The sequence below is a fragment of the Prionailurus viverrinus genome, chromosome E1 (genome assembly GCF_022837055.1).
Source record: "Prionailurus viverrinus isolate Anna chromosome E1, UM_Priviv_1.0, whole genome shotgun sequence".
NCBI classification, from domain to species: domain Eukaryota; kingdom Metazoa; phylum Chordata; class Mammalia; order Carnivora; family Felidae; genus Prionailurus; species Prionailurus viverrinus.
Genome location: NC_062574.1, coordinates 9,252,623 through 9,277,361, shown reverse-complemented (window position 1 = coordinate 9,277,361; position 24,739 = coordinate 9,252,623). Strand labels below are relative to the sequence as shown.

The 24,739-nt window shown below is 37.1% G+C and overlaps 1 protein-coding gene across 3 annotated transcripts in view; it reads right to left on the bottom strand.

The window, feature by feature from the left end:
* Positions 1 to 759: 759 nt before the first annotated feature.
* Positions 760 to 24,739, bottom strand: part of ZNF624 (zinc finger protein 624) — a 38,741-nt gene continuing 14,761 nt past the window's right edge. For all 3 annotated transcript variants that reach the window (XM_047832451.1, XM_047832452.1, XM_047832453.1), the window contains exons 4-6: positions 18,567 to 18,693; positions 17,726 to 17,821; positions 760 to 8,002 (exon numbers count right to left, since the gene is read on the bottom strand). In XM_047832451.1, coding sequence (XP_047688407.1) covers positions 5,784 to 8,002; positions 17,726 to 17,821; positions 18,567 to 18,693 — 2,442 coding nt within the window. In that variant the 3' untranslated portion in view covers positions 760 to 5,783. The remainder of the gene's footprint in view (positions 8,003 to 17,725; positions 17,822 to 18,566; positions 18,694 to 24,739) is intronic.

The window sequence follows — 24,739 nt, the reverse complement described above, 5'->3', positions numbered from 1 at the left end:
TTCCTAATAATGTGGATTCCCGCCCCCGCAGAATGGGGCACTTCTGTCTTTATTAAAAAGTTTCACTGACATTCTTTCTTCTCGATGATTTCATTAATGGTGTCTAGGAACTCATCTACTGCCTCTTGGTAGGCAGAAGCCACTTCTGTTGACATTTTAAAAGCCAAATCTCTGGAATGATCAAACCATCCACTGTTGGCATTAAATTCTCCAGCTTTAGATCCTTCACCTTCTTTTTTTTTTTAAAGTTGCCATATGGACTTCGCTTTTTCTCAAATCATAGTAGAGTCTATAGGTATGCCTTTCTTTTAACAATTCTACACCCACATAAAAGCTGCATTTTTGGGGTGCCTGGGTGGCTCAGTCGGTTAAGCATCTGACTCTTGATTTTGGCTCAGGTCATGATGTCATGAGTTTAAGCCCTGTATCGGGGTCTGTGCTGATGGCACGGAACTTGCTTGGGATTCTCTCTCTCCCTCTCTCTGCCCCTCCCCTGTGCTCTCTCAAAATATTTTTTAAAAAAAGCTTTATTTTCAGTAGGATAAAAACATATTTCACAAAAAGTGCAAAGTCCTCACACTGGCTGGCTTAGGGGCAGTGATGGCTTCATGAAAGTTTTTTTTTTTTTCTTTCTCTTTCTTTCTTTTTCTTTCTTTCTTCTCCTTCCTTCCTTCCTCTCCCTGCCTCCCTTTCTCTTTTCTCCTTCCTTCCTTTCTTCCTTCCTTCCTTCCTTCCCTCCCTCCCTCCCTCCTTCCTTCCTTCCTTCCTTCCTTCCTTCCTTCCTTCCTTCCTCCTGAGGATTATACTGGATTCATTTGTCTTGGAATGGCAGGCAACTGCAACTGTGGACCTTAATCACTGATACGTATCAAGAAATTCAACTTTTTCTTATAATTTCATAACCTTTCTTTGCTTTTGGGGAGCACTGCCACATCATTAGTGGTGCTCCATATGGGTCCCCTGGTATTACTCCAGGTTTACAGTATTTCACTTAGACATGATGAAAAATATGTGAGAAGTAGGACAGATGACTTTTCACGGTGATATACAACTTATTGGGAGATGAACTGCTCAGTGACGATTAGTGTCACAGGCATTTTAAGTGGATACTCACTACACTGGGCTCAACTCAACAGCAACAGGAAGTGGCTACGAAATTATTACAGTAGTAAAATATGTACTACAGTTAATTTTACACAGTTCTCATTTGCTGCTGCGGCTTTTTGTTGACATTTGTCTTGAATGCAAATGGTGCTATGTATGGTCTGCTTGTGTGCAGAAGTTTTGATAAATTTTAACTTTTTACAATAGATTTGTGTATATTTTATGGTAGTGATACAATAGACTATTATCTACATATATTTTGTACACTTGTACCCTTTTCTTAAATTTTCAATTATTTCTAGGCTACATGGTTCATCTGTGAGTTTTTTAAATTGTTGCAAGTCTCTTAAAAATTTTTCCAATACATTTATTGGGGAAAAAAACCAAACAAACCCATCTATTACATGGACCTGGACAGTTCAAACCCATATTGTTCAAGGACCAACTGTATGTATTTAATAAATATTAGCAAAAATCAGAAAACTAAAATAATAGCATTTATAACATCAAAACCCCCAATACATAGGACTAACTTAATAAAAATGTTCAAAACGTCTGCACTGAAAAAATACAAAAATTGCTGAGATCAAAAGATGTATATAAATGAAAAGCATGCTCACAGACTGGATGTCTCAATATTGTTAAAGTATGCATTCTTCCACAATTATGTATTTGATGTAATGCTCATTAAAACCTCAACTTTTTGGTGTGGAGCAATTGAAAAAAAATCATTCAAAAATGCATGAAAATGCCAAGGACCTAGAATTGCAACTTTGAACAAGAACAAAATTAGAAGACACACACCACCAGACACCAAGACTTGCTATAAATCTGCTTACACTAAAAACATCTGGTGTTCCTTAGAATGTAACAGAATAATTTAGAAATAGACCCCCATATAACATAATCATTTGATTTATCGTAAGAATACCACTACAACCCGAGGGGGAGGAGAGAATGTCTTTTCAATAAATGATGTTGAATACGTTGTATATTTGTATGGAAAATATTAATTTGACCTCTACCCCAGACCACACATAAAAATTAACTTCAAATGGATTGTAGACCTAAAAATTAAAAGTAAAATAGTAGAAATGTAGAAGAAAATGTAGGAAAATACCTTTTGTGACCTTGGATTACGAAAAGATTTCTTAAACTAGGCACAAAAAGCACGAATAGATTATTTTTTATTAAAATTAAAAACATCTGTTCATTGAAGGACATCATTTGGAGAGTGAAAAGGTAAGCTGGAGATGATGTTTGTGATGTAAGTTATCTAAAAAGTACCTTGTGGGGCACCTGCGTGGCTCAGTTGGTTGAGTGTCTGTCTTCGGCTCAGGTCATGACCTTGTGGTTTGCAAGTTTGAAGCCCACATTGGGCTCACTGCTGTCAGTCTGTCAGTGCAGAGCCTGCTTCAGATCCTCTGTCCCCCTCGCTCTACTCCTCCCCCACTTGCACTCCCCCCCAAAAAATATTAAAAAAAGGTACCTTGCACCCAGAATATAGAAAGAATCCTACAAATGAACAGAGTTCCCAATTTAAAACATGGGCAAAAGTCTTAAAAAAAGTTTTTTTTAACGTTTATTTTTGAGAGACACAGCATACGAACGGGGGTGGGGTAGAAAGAGGGAGACACAGAATCCAAAGCAGGCTCCAGGCTGCACTCCATTGAACTGAGTTGAACTCAGACGCTTAACCAACTGAGCCACCCAGGTGCCTCCCAAAATGGGCAAAAGTCTTGAACAGGCACTTCTCAAAGGAGGATATTCAAAAAGCACCTAAAAGGAGACTCAACATCATTAGCCATAAAGGAAATGCAAATTCAACCTATAATGAGATACTGCCATACATTAGAACCAGGCTTACCTCTCCATTGAAACTGCTGTTGTATTAAATTTTTTTTTTAACGTTTATTTATTTTTGAGAGAGAGAGAGACAGAGCATGAACGGGGGAGGTTCAGAGAGAGGGAGACAAAGAATCTGAAACAGGCTCCAGGCTCTGAGCTGTCAGCACAGAGCCCGACGCAGGGCTCGAACTCACGAACCGCGAGATCATGACCCCAGCCGAAGTCGGCCGCTTAACCGACTGAGCCACCCAGGTGCCCCGAAACTGCTCTTGTAAAGGTAGCCTGTGCCATCTCCGTCCCCTAATCCTGTGGACACTTTTCAGTTATGTCATTTGAACCTGCTGACGATGCTCCTCTTCTTGAAATGTTTGGCTCTAAAGCAGGGCAGAGGGTTTTATGTGTGGTGAGGGTTAGGAGGTAGAAAGAAGCAGCTGACAGAGTAGGCATCAAGTCATGTCAACTGTTTAACAGCAAGGTTTCTTAAGGATAGTATGTCAAGGTGTAACTCTAAACTTTCCAATCAGAAACCCATACATTACATCCAAAGGAGGTATGTCTCTTGGTAACAATTCATAAATTCCATTATTAAAATTCAATCAGAAATGGTCATTTTAACCAGTGTCAAATTATTTACTTGTAATGGGAGGTAGCTCCTATCATTTATCCAATATCTCCTCCCCAATATTGGATATATACATATTCCAACATTGTGGGAGGAGTACTGGGATTCTCTTTTCTTCAGCCTCCACTGAAGTATAGCTCATCATGTCTTGTCCTTTTTGGGTATCAGGTCCATGGTTTGTTATGGCCTTCTGATATCAGGGCCATAGCCTTTTGGTTCTCATCTTTGTTCCAGGACTCTTAGTATTTCCAGAACTCCCAAGACTTCCTTTTTTATGGACTTGGGTGTCTGGCTGTTTCCCCTCTCTCTATTCCATCATGTAATGTTCTATGAGGCTGTACATGGAACTTTTCATCACTGTGACCTTTTCTTTGGTGCCATGTTGAAGGTGGAGCTTCTCTTGAGGCTTGCAGTTTTCTGGTTTATAGCCTGAACACAAGTTCCAGATATTCTTGGGTACGTTTCTCATTTGTCTGAAATTACTACCTCTTCTAAATGAAACTGAGAGGGTGGGTGTAATGAGGTGCTGGGTAACTTGTTTGGAATCTATGCAGCATCAGAACAAATTCCCATGCTCTTAGATTCCTGACTGTCCCTACCCTGCCAATATATTAGGGTAATTCTTGGTACATAACAGGTGTCCAGTAAATTACCTTCACAAGTAAAATAGGTGTTTCCTGTTTATGTTAAGTATCACATGCTTGTTGGGAAGGAAAGCTTATAAAATACATAGAAGTGCAGTAATCGGACAAAAAGTACTGCATACTCCCCCAACTCTAAAACAATCTAACTTTTTGGAGACCATCCTTCATTCGTAGTTCTCAAAAGTTCATACAAATACAGTTTTATATAGAATTTTATACCATACATGCTGCACTTACATTAAAAAAAATTTTTTTTTTCTAGTCCTTTCCCCTACTTCTCTTCTCCCTTCCTTCAAGGTAACCAATATTAACAGCTTGGTATATATTCAGCCAAGTATATATACTTGTTTCCATGCTCATCACATACACATATATACATAAATGGGAATGATCATTTAACAAAAAATGAAATCCTGTACACATAAAGCTCTGCAATAAAGCAATTAGTTATTAAAAATTGTGGCAATACCTTGAGATCAACTAGTGTATATATAACTAATTTTAAAAATTACTCTCATGCTGTTCCATAGAATGGCTATATCACACTTTATTCAACCATTTCCCAATTAATGGGCATTCACTTAGTCTCCACTTGGTTTTCTACTTTGCCTCTACAAACAATACTTCAACAAAAATCCTGACTTATGTGTATTCTTATGCACTGATGCTGTTATTTCTGTGGGGAAGATCCCCAAAGTGAGACTGCTAGGTCAAAGTATTTTTATTTTGAAATGTTATTAAAATATTTGTATACATATTGCTTAATTGCTGGTGGAAATAGAAGTTGATATAACCGTTTGTGTTAAGAGTACATGGTTTCCCAAATCCAACTACCAAAAGATCTCTTAATTTTTGCTAACTCCATTTAGTGGAGGTGACATCTCATTGGTTGTTTTAATTTGCATTTCCCTGAGTACTACCTTAGGTTCATAATATTTTCAGAGATTAATGGCAATTTGCTCTTCTATGACTAGCCATCTAGTTCAGACAGATTAAAGACTTTAATATAAAATATAAAATTAACAAAATCTTAGAAACAAATTTAGAACACTATGTATAACCTAGGGATTAAGGAGACTCTTTTAACTAAAAGAGTAAATTAATCTAAAAAGGAAAATAAGTATCTGTGAAAAATTAAAATGTGGCAACTTCTTTTACCATATAAAAAAGCATAAAAACAAATGCTAGATTAAAAAATTTTCAAACACACATGACAAAGGATTAATATTTCAAGTATATAAAGAGCACCTCCAGATTTGTAAGAAAGACAAACCAATAGAAAAATAGGTAAAAAATTATAGGCAATTCATTGAAGATAATTTAAGTGAACAAAGTATGAAATCTGGGTGAAGGCTTTCATTTGTCCACTATTTTTCTCTACTGTGAATTTGCTTGTGACTTCTAAGATTTAATATGAGTTTTCCACATTTTTATGTTTATAAAGTATCCCTTAAGTGTGTGTTTTCTGGTGAATTGCTCCTGAAAGTTTTCCCACATTCATAAAAGACACAGTTTATAAGATTCTCCTTGTAGAGCTGACATCTGGATGAATGGTTTGTTACTTTTTATATTAATTGAGTTTCTCTCTGATGGGTTCTTTGATGTACAGTAAGGCTTGAGCTACTCCTAAAGGCTTTTCCACATTCGTGACATTTATAGGGTTTTTCTCCAGTATGCATCCTCAAATGTACAGTAAAATCTGAGTTGGTTCTGAAGGCTTTTCCACATTCTTCACATTTGTAGGGCCTTTCCCCAGTATGAATTCTCTGATGAAGAGTTAGCTGTGATAGAGTGATACAACCTTTTCCACATTCCTTACATGTATAGGGTTTTTCTCCAGTATGTGTTCTCCAATGCACTGTAAGGTAGGAACCCCTCCTGAAGGCTTTTCCACAGACATCACATTTATAGGGTTTCTCTCCACTATGGATTTTCTGATGTTCTGTGACGTGTACCATCTGGCTAAATGCTTTCCCACAGTCATTACATTTAAATGGTTTCTCTCCAGTATGTGTTCTCTGATGGGTATTAAAGCCTGAGTTACTTGTGAAAACCTTCCCACACTCATTACATTTATAGGGTTTTTCTCCAGTATGCCTTCTTTGATGTACGGTAAGTTGCGATGTGTTAGTGAAAGCCTTTTCACATTCATTACATTTATATGGTTTTTCCCCAGTATGGGTCCTTTGATGTACGATAAGGTAGGACTTAGTCCTGAAAGATTTCTCACAATCATAGCATTTATAAGGTTTCACTCCAGTATGGATTTTCTGATGCTCCTTGAGATTTACCATTTTGGTAAATGCCCTCTCACAGTCAGTACATTTATACGGTTTCTCTCCAGTATGAATCCTCTGATGCACAGTTAAGTGTGATTTTATTCTGAAAGACTCCCCACATTCATTACATAGATAAGGTTTTTCTTCAGTATGAATCCGCTGATGTATAATTAGGGATGAAGAACGCATGAAGGCCTTTCCACATTCATTACATTTATAAGGTTTCTCTCCTGTATGCATTCTGTGGTGTACGGTAAGGCATGAATAATTAATGAATGCTTTTCCACATTCGTTGCATTTATAGGGTTTTTCTCCTGTATGAATTCTTTGATGTTCTGTGAAATTTGCTATACGATTGAATGCTTTCCCACATTCATTACATTCATAAGGTTTTTCCCCAGTATGAGTTCTTATATGTACAATAAGGCTTGAATTACTTCTATAGGCTTTCCCACATTCATTACATCTAAAGGGTTTCTCTCCAGTATGAATTCTCTGATGAACATTAAAAATTGTGGTATTCTTGAAAGATTTCCCACATTCATTGCATTTATATGGTTTCTCTTCAGTATGGGTCTTCTGATGTACACTAAGATAGGACTTATTCCTAAAGGCTTTCCCACAATCATTGCATTTGTAGGGTTTCTCTCCATTGTGAGTCTCCTGATGTCTTGCGAGTTTTGATTTATCACTGAAAGCTTTCCCACATTCACTACATTTATAGGGCTTCTCTCCGGTTTGAATTCTCTGGTGTTGATTAAGGCGAGCACACTGGCTAAAAGATTTTCCACAGACATTGCACTGATAAGGTTTCTCCTTAGTATGAATTCTCTGATGTACCATAAGTGATGAAGAAGCAATGAAGGCCTTTCCACATTCGTTACACTTGTAGGGTTTTTCTCCAGTATGAATTTTTTTATGTTGACTGAGATATGAAGGCTGGCTGAACATTTTCCCACATTCATTACATTCATAAGGTTTTTCTTTAGTGTGCGTTCTCTGATGTTGAATCAGTAATGACCTGTAACGAAAGGACTTTTCACAGGTACTACATTTATAGGGTTTTTCTTTATTATTGTATTTTTTTCCTAAAGTAAGTTCTGAAGTAGGCCTTACAGCTTTGCTGCCTTCTGTATCCTTGCAGATTTTCTTTCCTAGATGGGTATCTGTAATCAAATCTAAATTCTCAGTGAAATTTTCACGTGTTTGGCATTTGCCGTGGGGCCCTTCTGTGATAACTCCCGCTTCTGGAAAAAGAATAGATCCAAATCTAAATCCTCTTTGACCAGTGGAAATTTTCTTGTGAGTAACTATTCTTTGACTCAAATGATTTTCCTGACTATTTTGCAATCTCAGTATCCTTTCATTCCATTTCCATAATCCTCCCATTCTGGGGTTCCACAGACTGTTCTCTGTGAGTTTATCTATTATGGTCTCTTGTGATACATCTTCAGAAGTATTTTCTGTTGATACAACATTCTTGGCTGCAGGTTTGGTCTCCAGCTCTGGGGGGAAAAAAGATAAAAATCAAATCAAATGACTCCTATTTCCTAAGTTAGGAAGATCTCAGTAAACAGGATAATAAAAGGGAAAGATGAGCTGATAACGAATATAAAGTTTTAACTGCTTCTAAACTGGCCTTATTTTCTAAGGAGGAGACAGGTTTGAGGGAGACTGGTTGAGCCAGGAACCAAAGTAACAAATTCAGAGTTTTTCCCCTACTAAACAAATTCATTTATGGTAACCCCCTAGAATCTAAGCCTCTCAAATACTTCTTTTCTCATTTCCTTTATAGTCAGCATTTATAGAGCATTCTTCATAGTCACGACTACTTCCTTTCTTTCCATTTACTCTACAAACCAGGCAGTTGTTTCCAACCATACTTTCTATTTGTTTTCATTCTTTGTTTGCTAGCTTTTTTTGTACGACGGCTTTCTCAAATTTTCATGTGAGATCAGCTTATTCAAGTCTTTGTATGTACTTTTAAATCAAATGTTTATGGAAAAAGATACTTTGATTCTTCAAAAAGTAGTCTTAACAGTAAGTTAGTAAAAATTAGTATTTATAGCTATGAATATTCTAAATAGTGATAATAATTATCACCGAGGGTAGTTTTGCAACCTTTTTATATCTTTTTTTTTTTTTTTTTTTTTTATTTTTTTTTTTTCAACGTTTATTTATTTTTGGGACAGAGAGAGACAGAGCATGAACGGGGGAGGGGCAGAGAGAGAGGGAGACACAGAATCGGAAACAGGCTCCAGGCTCTGAGCCATCAGCCCAGAGCCTGACGCGGGGCTCGAACTCACGGACCGTGAGATCGTGACCTGGCTGAAGTCGGACGCTTAACCGACTGCGCCACCCAGGCGCCCCGAAACCTTTTTATATCTTAACAACATTCCTGTATGTCTGTCAAAAATTGGATCAAAACTACTTATACCTTGAATTTTAAAGTAAAAAACTATCCACAAAAGGTTTTGATCCAATTTGTTTTTTTAAACATTGAGAAAAAATTGCCTGTAAATGAGTTTGCAAATTTATAGAATTTGCAAACTTATAGTTTGCAAATTTATAAATTTTTCTTAAGTTTATTTTGAGAGAGAGCATGAGTGGGGGGGGGGAGGGGGAGAGAGAGAGGGAGAGCATCCCAAGCAGGTTCTGCACTGTCAGCACAGAGCCCAATGTGGGGCTCAAACTCATGAACTGCAAGTTTATGACCTGAGCTGAAACCAAGAGTCTGACACTTAACTCACTGAGCCATGCAGGTACCCATGTTTAGAAATTTAAAGGAAATATAATAGTAAAATTTTACATTGTATATACAAACAAGTTGTAAGACCACCACCCTGCAGTGTAATCTTTTTCAAAATAGGCCAAGTTTTAGGTTTAGGGCCACCAAAGAGGACAACTCTAGAACCCAGCTCTTTTAAATGTCTAATTGAATTAAGGTAACTGAGGACTGTTAGAACCTTTATCCTGGCAGCCTGCCAAAAGCAAACAATCCTCTATGAAAAAAAGATTACACAATCCAGAACCTCAAATTATTGTTATAGGTTTTCATATCAATGCTTGACAGTGAAAAATAATAGGCATACAAGGAGACAAAAGTCTAATTAGAAAAAAAGTCAAGAGAAGAAACAGATCTAGAAGGAATCCAGACAGTTGGGGTCTCAGACATAAACTTACAAAATAATCATGATTAGTATATTCAAGAAAATAAGACAAGACCAGTAATTTCACCAAATAATTGGAAAGTATAAAATAAGAACCAAATGGTGATTCTAGAACTGGAAAATAACTCAAAGGATAGGCTGAAAAACACAGATTTGACACATGAGTGTTAGCAAAACGGGAAACAGGTCAGTAGAAAATATGCATATTGAAGTACAGAATGATGAAAAACTTGAAAACTTAATTTCAAAAGACATTAGAGACACATGGGATAGAGTGGTAAGGTCTATCACAGATGTGAAAGAGTCCCAGAAAGCTCGAAAGAGAAGTGAGAGAGAATGGGATGAAATCAAATTCAAAGAAATAATGCTGAAGCATTTTCCAAAACAGAATAAAAAATATCAAGCCATATATTTTAACTTTTATTTATTTTTGGGACAGAGAGAGACAGAGCATGAACGGGGGAGGGGCAGAGAGAGAGGGAGACACAGAATCGGAAACAGGCTCCAGGCTCTGAGCCATCAGCCCAGAGCCTGACGCGGGGCTCGAACTCACGGACCGTGAGATCGTGACCTGGCTGAAGTCGGACGCTTAACCGACTGCGCCACCCAGGCGCCCCAAGCCATAGATTTTAGAAGCCAAATGAAGTATGGAAACCAATTTGACAATAAACTTCATATATTGAAAAAATAAATAAAAGAAAAAAAAAAGAAGCCAAATGAATTCCAAGTGGGAGAAATACAAGGAAAAAATAATGGAAACTAAAAGATTTTGGGGGCACTTGGGTGGCTCAGCGGGTTGAGTGTCTGACTTAGGCTCAGGTCAAGATCTCGCAGTTCCCCGTGTCAGGCTCTGTGATGACAGCTCAGAGCCTGGAGCCTGCTTTGTATTCTGTGTCTCCCTCTCTCTCTGCCCCTCCCCTGCTCTCTCTCTCTCTCTCTCTCTCAAAAATGAATAAACATTAAAAAACAAAAAATTTTAAGAGTTCTATCAAGGAGCACCAACAGATCAGAAGTTGCAAACTACAGCAAATCTGTCCCATTACATTTTTGTGTGGCCAGTAAGATAAGAATATACATTCTTAAATGGTTGAAAAATATATTAAAAGGATAATATATTGTGACACATTAAACTATGAATTTCAAGTTTCAGGGTCCCTAAATAAAGTTCAGTGTAATATAACCACATTCTTTGGTTAACATTTCGTCTTTGGAGGCTTTTGCACTTACAATGGCTGAATGGAGTAGTTGCAACAGAGGTATTATGTCTCTACAAAGCCTAAAATATCTACTGTCTTGTCTTTTACAGAAAAAAGTTTACTGACTCCTGAATTAGACAGATGACTGACTTGTCAAGGGAGTCGATGTAAGACAGGAAACAATGGAATGATACCTTCCAAAATGCTGAAAGAATGTAAATGCCAACCTAGAAGTCTATTATCTAAAAATGAAGACTGAAGATATTTTTAGACAAAAAAGAAAATGGAGGGAGTATGACACTAGAAGACGTGGGTAAAATAAAATATTAAAGGGTACTCTTTTTTTTTTTATTTTTTTTATTTAAAAAAAATTTTTTTTTTTTTTTAACGTTTATTTATTTTTGGGACAGAGAGAGACAGAGCATGAACGGGGGAGGGGCAGAGAGAGAGGGAGACACAGAATCGGAAACAGGCTCCAGGCTCCGAGCCATCAGCCCAGAGCCCGACGCGGGGCTCGAACTCACGGACCGCGAGATCGTGACCTGGCTGAAGTCGGACGCTTAACCGACTGCGCCACCCAGGCGCCCCTAAAGGGTACTCTTTAAACAGAAGAAAAATAATCCTAGATACAAGCTCAGAAATGAAGAGAAATAGGAGGAGAAAATATAGGCAAAAACATAGGCAAATCTAAATGAACACTGACGGAACAGAACATTAATAATGCTCTTATGAGATCTGACATATAGACACAGTTAAAATACATAATTTCAACAACATATAAATCAGGTTAAATGAAATAAGTGGTTGTAAGATTCTTGTGTTGTTTAGGAAGAAGGACAATTTACATTAGGCTGCTGAATGAAGGATGCATGCTTTAATCTCAGAGTTAACCACTACACAACTAATTTTGGAAATTTATAATTACCAAGTAAATAGAAAAATAAGATAATAAATCTAAATGCATGAATGGGGGAAAAAAGAATACAGAACGTGCAAGACACTTGCACAGTTAGATGATAGATTTAAACATTATGTAACTGAATTATATGTATAGGAACTAAATACTCCAAGAGATACAGACTGTCAGATTGGTTAAAAGAAAAATCTAACAATATGCTACTTATCAGAGAAACAAAATACAAGGATATATAAAAGATGACCGTGAACAGAATTAAAATGATATACGATAAAACAATAACCAGAAGAAAGATGCTATAATATTAGGATGAGGCAAAACCAGTACAGAGATAAAGACACTTCATGAGGATAAAAGGTCCATTTTAACAGAAGGATGTAGCAGTTATAACTTTGTATTTACCTAATAGGACAGCTTCAAAATACATAAAGCAAAAATTAAAGCAACTAAAATAAGAAACAGACAAGTTTACAGTCTTACTGGGAGACTTTGAAAAACCTTAATAACTGACAGAATAAGCTGACAATCAGTAAGCACATAGATTTTAGCAACATAATATATTTGGTATAACTAAAACTGCACTTAGTACCAATAGGCTACACATTTTCTCCAAGTGCACATACAACGTTTTCAAAAATTGGCCGTGTGGTAACGCAAATTTTAAGAAACTTATAAAGACTAAAATCATCCATAGCATGTTTTCTGACCACAGGAAAAATTAAGGTAACAAGAATACTCCCTGAACTTCAGAGTTCAGATATCTCAGTGTGTATTCTTTCTTTCATAGCAATTATAGTTCTTTGCATAAGTTCATAACAATCTGTTTTCCTGGGGCACCTGGGTGGTTCAGTTGGTTGAGTGCCTGATTCTTGATTTTGCCTCCGGTCATGATCTCACGGGTTTGTGGGCTCGAGCCCCGCATTGGGTTCCTCGCTGACAGTGTGGAGTCTGCTCGGGATTCTGTCTCTCTCCCTTCCTCTCTGCTCCTCCCCCACTCATTCTTTCTCTCTCAAAATAAATAAATAAACCTAAAAAAAAAAAAAAAAAAGAATACTAGAAAATCCCAGATGGTACTAGATTAAGAAAAATGCTTCTAAAGAGCACAAGGGACAGAGACATCACAATGGAAATTATCAAATGTTTTGAACTCAATAATTATGAAGTTGCTACATTAAAAAAAAAAGATGTGATGTAGTCTACTTTTCTTTTTTTGGTGTTGTCAAAAAGAATTTTCTCTTGTCTTTTAATGGGGTGTGATGCAGTCTAGACTGCCTTAAATAAGCTATAAAAAAAGAGTGGCTGAAAATCAACGATATAAGTACCCAACTCAGGAAGTTAAAAAAGATCAGCAAATTAAATGCTAAAAAGGTTAAAAATAATAAAATAAAGAGAAGAAAGTAATAATAGAGAAATCAAATACACAAAAAAGTTATTTTAAAAGCCAAATAAGATTGGGGCACTTTGGCTTAGGTCATGATCTCCTGGTTCGTGGGTTTGAGCCCCACATCAGGCTCCACACAGACTGAATAAGAAAACAGAGAGAAGATTAAAAAAAAAAAAAAAAAATCAGTACCAGGAATGAAAAGGGAAACATTACTTCAGATCCACATAGACATTTAAAGGAGAGGACAGTATGCCAATAAATTTAAATTTTAGAGTAAATGGATCAATTCCCAGATACATATAATTTACTAAAACAGAAAGAAATAGGAAATGTTAATAGTCCTATAGCTACAGAAGGAATAGAAACTATAATTAAACTCCTTCCCTAATAAAAGCATGAGGTCAATGTGGCTTCCCTAGTGAAATCTATGTATCTTTTTGTTTTTAATTTTAAGCTTTTTTATATGTATCTTTCCCTCTCTTACAACTCTTTCTTATCCTCACTATAAGCTGGTGGCCTTGCTTCATATTTTACTGAGAATTCAGAGCCTATTAAAATCGAATGCCTTGATCTTCTCACCACCATTTGACCTTTTATCTACGCCTGCCTTCTCCATCTTTCCTAGTGTTATAACAGAAAAGGTGGCCTCTCTGCCTATCAGAGGTGAAGCCCTCCTTCCTTTTCCTTTCTTGAGTTTACCCTCTTTAACCTCCTCAGACATGTGAACTCTTCAGTGAGCCCACTGGTCTTCCAAAGTCAATTTCTCCCTCTCCATCAGGGTATCTTTCTTATTACTCAGTCATGCCATAAATACTCCCATCTTAAATACAAAACAAGAGTTTTTTCCCTCATTCCACACTTTCCTGTAGCCACTGCCCCATCTCTCTTTCCCTCTTCATGGGGGGAGGGGGAAATCCTTCTCTAAAGAGTCACCTAAAACTGTCTCCAATGTCTACTTTTCATTCACTCTTTTAAAAATATATAGTATTTTTAACAGTCAACGTTAATGAAAGGAACTGAAGATGATACATGGGTTGGAAGAGCCAATATTGTTAAAATGTCTATACTACCCAAAGCAATCTACAGATTCAATGTAATCCCTGTCAAAATATCAACAACATATTTCACAGAACTAGAATAATCCTAAAATTTGTATGGAACCACAGAAAAGCAGAAATAGCCAAAGCAATCCTGAAAAAGAACAGAGCTGGGAGTATCTCAATCTCAGATTTCAAAATATATTACGATACAGCAGTAATCAAAACAGTATGTCACTGGCACATAAACAGACCTAGATCAATGGAACAGGATAGAGTCCAGAAAAAAACCCATGGTTGTATGGTCAATGAATCTATAACAAAGGAGGCAAGAATATACAATGGGGAAAAGACAGTCTCTTCAACAAACAGTGCTGGGAAAACTGGACAACTACATGCAAAAGAATGAATCGGGACCACTTTCTTACACCATGCACAAAAAATAAATTCAAAATGGATTAAAGACCTAACTGTGAGGCCTGAAACCGAAACATTCCTAGAAGAAAATATAGGCAGTGATTTCTCTGACATCAGGCATAGAAACATTTTTCTAGATCTGTCTCCTCAGGCAAGGGTATCTAAGCAAAATTAAACTACTGGGAATACACCAAACTAAAAAGCTTCTGCATAGCAAAGGAAACCACCAACAAAACAGAAAGGCAACTTACTGAATGGAAGAAGATTATTTGCAAATGACGTTATCTGATAAGGGGCTACTATCCAAAATACATAAAGAACTTATACAACTCAACACCCAAAAGACAAATAATGTAATTTAAAATGGGCAGAAGACATGAAGAGATATTTTTCTAAAGACATACAGATGGCCAACAGACACATGAAAAAATGCTCAACACCACTACTCATCAGGGAAATGCAAATTAAAACCACAATGAGATACCACTTTATACCTGTCAGAACAGCTAAAATAAAAAACACAATAAATAGCAAATGTTGGTGAGGATGTGAAGAAAAAGGAACCCTCACACACTGTTGGTGAGAATGCAAACTGGTACAGCTAATATGGAAAACAGTGTGGAGGTTCCTCAAAAAAATTAAAAACAGAAATACCATATGATCCAGTAATTCAACTACTAGGTATTTACTCACATAAAACAAAAAAACTAATTTGAAAAGATACACGCACCCCTATGTTTATTGCACTACTATTTACAATAACCAAGATATGGAAGTAGCCCAAGGGTCCATCAATAGATGAATGGATAAAGAAGATGTGGTGTATATATAGAATGCAATATTACTCAGTGATCAAAAAAGTGAAATCTTGCCATTTTCAACAATGCGGATGGACCCAGAGGGTATAATGCTAAGTGCAGTAAGTCAGAGAAAGACATATACCATATGATTTCTCTCATTGTGTGATGTAAGAAACAAATGAATAAAGAAAAAAAGAGGCAAAAAACTCCCAGACTCCCAGAGAGCACACTGGTGGTTGCTAGAGGGTAGGTGAGTGAGATGATGGAGGAAATAGATAAAGGGGGTTATGAATACACTTATCTTCACGAGCACTAAGAGATGTACAGAATTGCTGAATCATAATACTGTGCACCTGAAATTCATATAAAACTATATGTTGGGGCGCCTGGGTGACTCAGTCGGTTGAGTGTCCGACTTCGGCTCGGGTCATGATCTCGGTTCATGGGTTCAAACCCCGCGTCAGGTTCTGGGCTGACAGCTCAGAGCCTGGAGCCTGCTTCCGATTCTATGTCTCCCTCTCTCTCTGCCCCTCCCCCATTCATGCTGGCTCTCTCTTCCTCTCAAAAATAAAGAAACGTAATAAAAAAATAAAAAGAAACCTATATATTATAGTTGAACAAAAAATACATATTGACATATGAAAAGAATATATGTAACACATACGTGAGTTACGCACGGCATCATGATAAAATGAATGTTCAAGTGAACTAGAATCCATTTCTTTTGTTCCATCTCCACTATTACTTTAATCAAAGTTATCATCTCTGCTCATACCATTGTAACAACCTCTTAACTGATTACCTGATTTATGCCCTCAAGTTCAGTCTCTGCAGAGTTACTTCCTAAAATCCTTGATTAAAGTCTGTCAATGCCTTCACACTCACTGATTAAAATCCAAACTCATTATCGTCACCTACAAAGCCCTGGATGGGCAAGCTGTTGCCTAGCTCTGATACCAGCCTCCCTCTCACAGCAGCCTCCTTTCGAGTTCTAGAACACATTTCATTCTTTTCTGTGTCAGGTCCTTTGTCTGGAATGCTTCTCCTTTCCTCTTCCTTTGGCCGGTTGTTTCTGAATCTTCAAGGCTCAGCTTAAAAGCCCCTCTTCAGAAGCCTTCTGACCACACTCTCTGAGGGAGGTACCCTCATCCCCATCCCAGTCACTCTTTCATATCTCATATCTCACCCAGTTTATCTCATAACTGAAGGTTGTTATATCTGCTATTTAGCTTGTTTTTATTTATATACTTGTCAACTTCTTAAAATATAATCTTCATGACGGCAGGGACCTGGTCCATCTTACTCATTGTTGTCGACCTAGTACCTAACCCAGTACGCAGGAAAGAGATGTCTGGTAAATATCAATTAAATATATGAATAAATACTGTATTTAATTCTCAACTGATACCTAGTTTGTATTTTCAATTAGTTAAGAAACTGGAGGAGAACAGGAGGGTTCCCCCAAAGTTTTGGCAGGCTTGCAGGTTCACCTGCAAGTTAAATAATGAGTAAACAGGTTTAGCTTAAAAGAAATCACGGTGGGGCATCTGGTTGGCTCCGTCAGTTAAGCATGAGACTCTTGGTTTCAGCTCAGGTCATGATCTCACGGTCTGTGGGATCTAGTCCTTGTGTCAGGCTCTGTGCTGACAGTGCCTGCTTGGGATTCTCTCTCCCTCATTCTCTGCCCCTCCCCGACTCGTTTTTTTTTCCCTCTCTCTCTTTCTCTCAAAATAAATAAACTTTAAAAAAATCAGCAGAGGGGTGTCTGAGTGGCTTAGTAGGTTAAATGTCTGAATTTGGCTCAGGTCATGATCTCACGGTTCGTGGGTTTGAGCCCCACATGGGGCTCTCTGCTATCAGCTCAGAGCTTGAAGCCTGCTTTGGATTCTGTGTCTCCTTCTCTCTCTGCCCTTCCCCCACTTGTGTTTTCTCTCTCTCAAAAATAAATAAATAAACATTAAAATCAGGGGTGACCCTTAACAAAGCATTTTTAGGAAGATTAACGAAGGAAGAAAGGTCAGATAATGGTTAAACAAATGAGAAAAATGTAAAGTTAACTGAGAGGATAGAACTGAAAGGGAGGTTTCATGCATGTTTGAGTGAAGAAATAATTATGAAAATCATGTCCTCAAGACAGCAACATAGGATGGGACAGGAACCAAAAGTAGAGAACAGAGAGAGAGGCAAAAAGAGAGAGCAGGCAACGTGGGGGAGAGATGATACTGCTCCAAGTATTTCAGATGTTCTGCTCCAGCCATAACCTACTAACTTGCAATAAATCCAATCCTCCTGGTTCTTTTGAACTCACCTGGATAGGGGGTTCTTGCAATTTCCCTCACTACCACCCGCGGTCCTTTGCCATCCTCCAGGTGAGATATCATGTCTGGTTTGGAAACTGCAAGCCCTTGTTAGAGAAGAATGAATAGGATTTGACTGTGTTTAGGAGTAAGAACTATTGCCAAACTCAGTCTCAGCTCTTAATCCTCTGTGCAGAGTGGCTATTATGGTAAGTTCTAGAGACGGACTGTCCAATACACTTTTCAGTACTCTCAGGTGGCTATTTAAATTTGAATTAGTTAAAACTATGTAAAATTTAAAATTCAGTTCTTCAGTTGTACTAGCCAGATTTCAAGCTGTTAGTAGCTTCAAGTGGCTAGTGTGTCCATATTGGAGAGCACAGATACAGAACATTGCCATCACAGCAGAACATTCTATTGTACACTGGAGTTATAGAGAATTACAAACATTATCTCAAAGGAGTTCAACACGATGATCCCAGGTTTTCTGGGATAATAGAACATGGGAGTAATCTGAGTTTAGGAAGAAAATGAATGCATTTGTGTCTTTCTTTCTGGAGGTACTGATAACTAGAGCCCTCACTTATAAACGTGATCAGAAAACACTTTAGTCCTAAATCTGGGGACTGTCAACAATCTCCAAGATTCCAACGAAATGTGTATTTCTTACTTTACAATGGGCAGACCCCTTAGTTAAGCACAAGGGATGGCATGGCTCCCAGCAACATCCCCACAATATAACAGTTTAATGCCTAAGCTCTAACCCCAAATTCATTTAAGTACTTTGAAGGTTCTCTGTCTTCAGCAAACCCGGTCAAATGGTCAGTAAACGAACAAAGAAGTTATTCTTACCCAGGGAGACAAGATTCCTGTAATTCTCTAGCATCACGTCCTTGTGCAGGTTCCTCTGGGAAAGGTCCATCAACCTCCACTCTTCTAATGAGAAGTCTATAGCCACATCTTTAAATGTCACAGAATCCTAAAATAAATACACTACGGTCACCTGGGGACTATATAATAAGACCTGTTGGGCAGAATAACACATACAAAACTGGAGGAAACTTCCGGAACTCATGGCCACTAAATGACCACTGAAGTCAACCAGTTCAGCCCTTAAAGGATGAATCTCTCCAGTGACAAGAACTCAAAACCACAAGAGGAGTTTTACTCCTCCTGTGAAAATGTTCTTTTCACACTAATTCAAATCTGGCTTTCTCTAACTCTGAAATATTGGTCTTACTACATTATCTGGAATCAAACAGCACGGTTTCCTCCTTCTCTAGAAAGTCTTAATATTGATAACAGCTAGTAGTTTCTACCCAAATGATCTTTTCTCCCTCAAAACCCTGGCTTATCTACAGGTATCTACAATATCAGCTCTTTTTCAGTTCCAAATCTATAGAATATGGCTTCATAAAAGATGCAGTTTATCAATCAGATTGCAGATACAGAATATTGTAAGCTCTCACTTTGAGCATGAAAATGGAGAGGACTGGAATAGAGGCTAGACTCTTTTGAATATTTCTTGTTTTTTACATTTTACTTTTGAACCATGTAAATGTATTATTATAAAAGAAAAATCTCCAATTTAAAAAGTCATTCCCAAAAATTAAAAGTAAAAGGCAACCAGTTAGAAGTATATGCATTCATCAAAGAGAAATTATTTTAAGTAACTTTAAAACATAGCAATTTTTCTGTTCATCCTTTGTGAGATATACCCCAAGAAGAAAAAGTACTGCAAAAACTGTATGTTTTCAATAAATAGCCTGATTGTTGGTGGTAATGATGAAAATGGTATTTTGTAACTGCTATGTGTGTAGTGTTTGATAAAACAAATTATTATGTTGCTGTCATTGAGAAGAGATAAATTTGGCAGGGGAGAAAGAAGATATAAATGTAATACTGATGAGATTATACAGTAATTCCATAGATCCAAATTTGAATTGGAAGTATCAGTATAAACTCATGAATTATTTTATTTTTTAGGAAAGAAAAATATTTTTCCTAGCTTCATCCACTGAAAAGTCCTAAAAATAAAAACAATAGCTAATAAAGTAACATTATGTAAGCTAGACTTTACCTTCCACTAAAAGGAATCAGGGCCTGGAACTTTCTGCGATACCAAAATGCAAACAAGCTATCAAACACTATTTGAAGAGTCTCCCCCTAGCTAATACTGGGACAATTTGAACATCAGTAAGAATAATAAATTACAATGGATTTCAAAAATATACCTTTAAGCTCACGCTTTCATAATAATACTATAAAAATACTCATTGATCATTTTTGGAGGATGCCTTGAAACTGGCAAATAAAGAGAAAGAATTAACCTTTTGTCCTTTTCCCATGTAAAATATTATAATTTTTATGGTTATCAAGTATGATCACATTGTTGATGAGGAGAGATTTCTCTTTATGGAAGGATTCCAGCTAATACATGAAAAGAAATAAAGGAATTAGAATATCATCATTTTGTAACCTTTAACGAATTAAAGGGTCATCAGTGGCTGCTAATATATCAAAGAGGCCTCTCGACCAGGCATAGGTGCCTTCTGGTAGTATACACCAGATACATGAAATACTATTGTCAAAAACATTTTTAAAAGAGTCAAACTGGAATCTGATAAAGCCTCTAGATCTAACTAACAATACAGGGAACAGACGAACATGTTAAATATCCCCATGGAGACACAATAAATAAAATCCAAATCGTGTGAAATTCTAAATCAATGCTGTCCAAAGAAGTATATTGCAAGCCACATATGTAATGTAAGGTTTTCTAGTAGCCCCGTTAAGAAGAAAACAAGTGAGGGGCGTCTGGGTGGCTCAGCTGGTTAAGTGTCTGACTTTTGGTTTCAGCTCAGGTCACGATCTCACAGTTTTTGAGCTCAAGCCATGCACTGGGGACTCTCTCTCTCTCTCCCTCTCTCTGCCCCTCCCCTGCTCATGCTCTCTCTTTCTCTCTCTCAGAATAAAGTAAATAAATAACATAAAAGAAAACAAGTGAAATTATTTTAAATAATATATTCAGACTAGTGCACATATAATTTCAATGTGCAATCAATGTAAAAATTATTAATGAGATTCCATCTTTTGTATTAAGTCTTTGAAGTGATGTGCATCTTAAATTGACAGCATATCTCAGTTTGGATTAGTTACATTTCATGTGCTCAAAAGCCACATGTGGCTAGTGGCTACTGTATTGGACAACACAGTTCTAAAGTACAAATAACGTGGTTTTTCAATGAATTATTACAAGGGGGAAAAAGGGGGGGGACCTCTAGCCTAAAAGTGACCTAAGAGACAACATTAAGTAATCATAACATGTGAATCAATTGGGGAAACAAATACCAACTCCACATTTGATATTAAGGCTTTCTGCTGATTTTTTTAGCTGTAACCATGATAGTATATGTAACATTAAAACACATCTTCTATAGATATATAATGAGATTTTTATAGATAAATTATATAATGTCTTGTATATGCTTCAAAATAATTAGTGAGAGAGGGTAAGATTACAAATGAAACATGATTATTATCCATGGACCAATAATTATTGGGAGGCAGGCAACAGGTGCAAATGGATTCATGTATATGTATAGTGCATAATATTTGTCAGGTACTGATCTAATAAGGGCTTGTTACATAATGACTGAATCCTCACAATAAGGAAGGTGCTAATAAGAAAAGTGAGGCATGAACTAATATAACACTGTATGTTAACTCTACTGGAATTTAAATTAAGAACTTAATAAAAAATTAAATATATACCTTAGGGAACTAGAAAAGGAAGAGTGAACTAATTTTTTTTTTAAAGGGACACTTCACCAAGGTAATGACCCTCCTGTTCATTTTTTAAATGTTTCTTTATTTTTGAGAGAGAGAGAGAGAGAGAGAGAGAGAGAGAGAGAGAAGCAGAGCATGAGCAGGGGAAGGACAGAGAGAGAGGGAGACACAGAATCCAAAGCAGGCTCCAGGCTCCGAGCTGTAAGCACGGAGCCCGATGTGGGGCTCAAACCCACAAACCGTGAGATCATGACCCACGTTGGCGCTCAACGACTGAGCTACCCAGGTGCCCCAAACTAAATTTTTTTTTAAAGCAGAAGGAAATAATAAATACTAGAATCGAGATAAACCAAACAGAGAATAGGAAAACAATAGAGAAAATCAACTAATGCAAAAGTCAGTTCTTTGAAAAGATAACAATTACAAAGCCCTTAGGTAGACTGACTAAGAAAAAAGAGAAGACTCAAATTACTAAAATCAGGAATGAAAAAGGAGACATTAGTACTGACCTTACAGAAATAAAAGGATTATAAAAGAATATACTATGAACAACTGTATGCCAACAAATTAGAAAAACCTAGATAAAATGGGCAGATTCCTAGGAAGACACAAACTACCAAAAGTGACTCAAGAAGACACAAAATATGAAAATTATAATTAAACTTCCCACGAATAAACACCCAGGTTCAAGTGGCTTCAGTGAATTCCACCAGACATTTCAAGAATTAATACCAATCTTTCACTAACTCTTCCAAAAAACACAAGGAAACATTCTCAACTCATTCTGTAAGGCCAGTATTACCAAAATAAGACAAATGTAGAATTTAAGGAAGAGCGAGACAGAATTAATTCAGTCTGATTCAGTTTGAAAACAGAAACAAAGAAAACATAATATACGCCATAGCCAAATGGGATTTATCCCATGTGTACAAAGTTCATTTAATATCTTAAAGTCAATCAAGGCAATACGCCATATTAATAGAATAAAGAAAACTCACACAATGATGTTAATAGACCCAACAAAGTATGTGACAAAACCCAACAAACTAGAAATAGAAGCAAACTTCGTCAACATGATAGAGACCATCTATGAAAACCCAAATCAAACATCATACTTAATAGTGAATGGCCATATGCATTCCCTCTGTGATCATAAACCTCACAAAGATGTCCCCTCTCCTCACTTCTATTCAACATTATACTGTAAGTTTTAGCAAGAAAAACTAGAGAAGAAAAAGAAATATCCGATTGGAAAGGAAGAAGTAAATTTCTATTTGGAAATGACATAATCTCCACTTACAGATGATATTATGTTGCATATAGAAAACCCAACAAAAATCCACACACATGCCCATGCAAAAACAAAAACAAAAACTAAAACCCTTCTAGAACAATAAACTAGTTCAGCAAGGTTCAGGACACAAGATCAATATACGTAAGTCAACCATTTCTATACACTAGCAATGAACATTCCAAAAAAGAAATTAAGAAAAAAATCCATTTAAAATAGCAAAAAGAGGGGCGCCTGGGTGGCGCAGTCGGTTAAGCGTCCGACTTCAGCCAGGTCACGATCTCGCGGTCCATGAGTTCGAGCCCCACGTCAGGCTCTGGGCTGACGGCTCAGAGCCTGGAGCCTGTTTCCAATTCTGTGTCTCCCTCTCTCTCTGCCCCTCCCTCGTTCATGCTCTGTCTCTCTCTGTCCCAAAAATAAATAAACGTTGAAAAAAAAATAAATAAATAAAATAGCAAAAAGAATAAAACACTTAGGAATGAATTTAACAAAAGATATTCAAGCCACGTACACTGAAAATGACAAAACATCACTGAAAGAAACTGAAGAATACCTACATAAATGGGAAAACATTCCATATTCTTATTATAAAACTTAATATTAAGACTTTAATATTTCCCAAATTGATCAACAGATTCAATACACGTGCTATGAAAATTCTTTTTTTTTTAATTAAAAAAAATTTTTTTAATGCTTATTTATTTTTGAGACACAGAGAGCAAGTGGGGAGGGGCAGAGAGAGAGGGAGACACAGAATCTGAAGGAGGTTCCAGGCTCTGAGCTGTCAGCACAGAGCCTGATGCGGAGCTCGAACCCACAGACCATCAGTTCATGACCTAAGCTCAGGTCGGACGCCCAACCAATGAAGCCACCCAGGCGCCCCTGAAAATTCTATTTGCACCTTTTGCAGATATGGAAATGTTAAAAATTATCACTGAAAAACTGGTTTTACTAGAATTAAAGTTAAATAAAACTAAGTTAAATAAAACTAAGTTCAGTACCTATCAACAGGATGTAGAATTTAAGAAAGAGCCACACAGAATTACTCTTCTGTCAGGGATTTCCTGTCAGAAGAACAAAAATAAACCATATGAATTATTCACCAGGTCAAAAATAATGGCACTTTCCTACAGTTCATGACTCAAAGTCTGAAACTATTAATATTTTTACCTTAAAAATTTTAAGTCTAAACTATCATATGTTAAAGGACAATTTTAAGGATGATTGGCCCAGTACTAAATTAAAAAAAAAAACAAAACCTATATAAAAATTATGTGAACGACTGAGTGTCAGAATGTATTTTCTCCTAAAAGCAAAAAGAAAAGCCCAGTTTTACACAAAACATTCTTAGAATAAAACCAACTTTCAAAGTATAATTTAAAAAAACTTCAAAACGTAATTCTAAAAAAAAAGGAGCTGAACTTCTACATAATTAAAAAAAAAACACAATTATCTATAAGAGAGGAGGCAAGAATGGGAAAAAGACTGTCTCTTCAAAAAAAAATGGCGTTGGGAAAACTGGACAGCTACATATAAAAGAATGAAACTGGGGGCGCCTGGGTGGCGCAGTTGGTTAAGCGTCCGACTTCAGCCAGGTCACGATCTCGCGGTCCGTGAGTTCGAGCCCCGCATCGGGCTCCGGGCTGATGGCTCGGAGCCTGGAGCCTGTTTCCGATTCTGTGTCTCCCTCTCTCTCTGCCCCTCCCCCGTTCATGCTCTGTCTCTCTCTGTCCCAAAAATAAATAAACGTTGAAAAAAATAAAATAAAATAAAATAAAATAAAATAAAATAAAATAAAATAAAAAAGACAATGGGGCGCCTGGGTGGCTCAGTCGGTTGAGCGGCTGACTTCGGCTCAGGTCACGATCTCACTGTCCGTGAGTTCAAGCCCCACCTCAGGCTCTGGGCTGATGGCTCAGAGCCTGGAGCCTGCTTCCGATTCTGT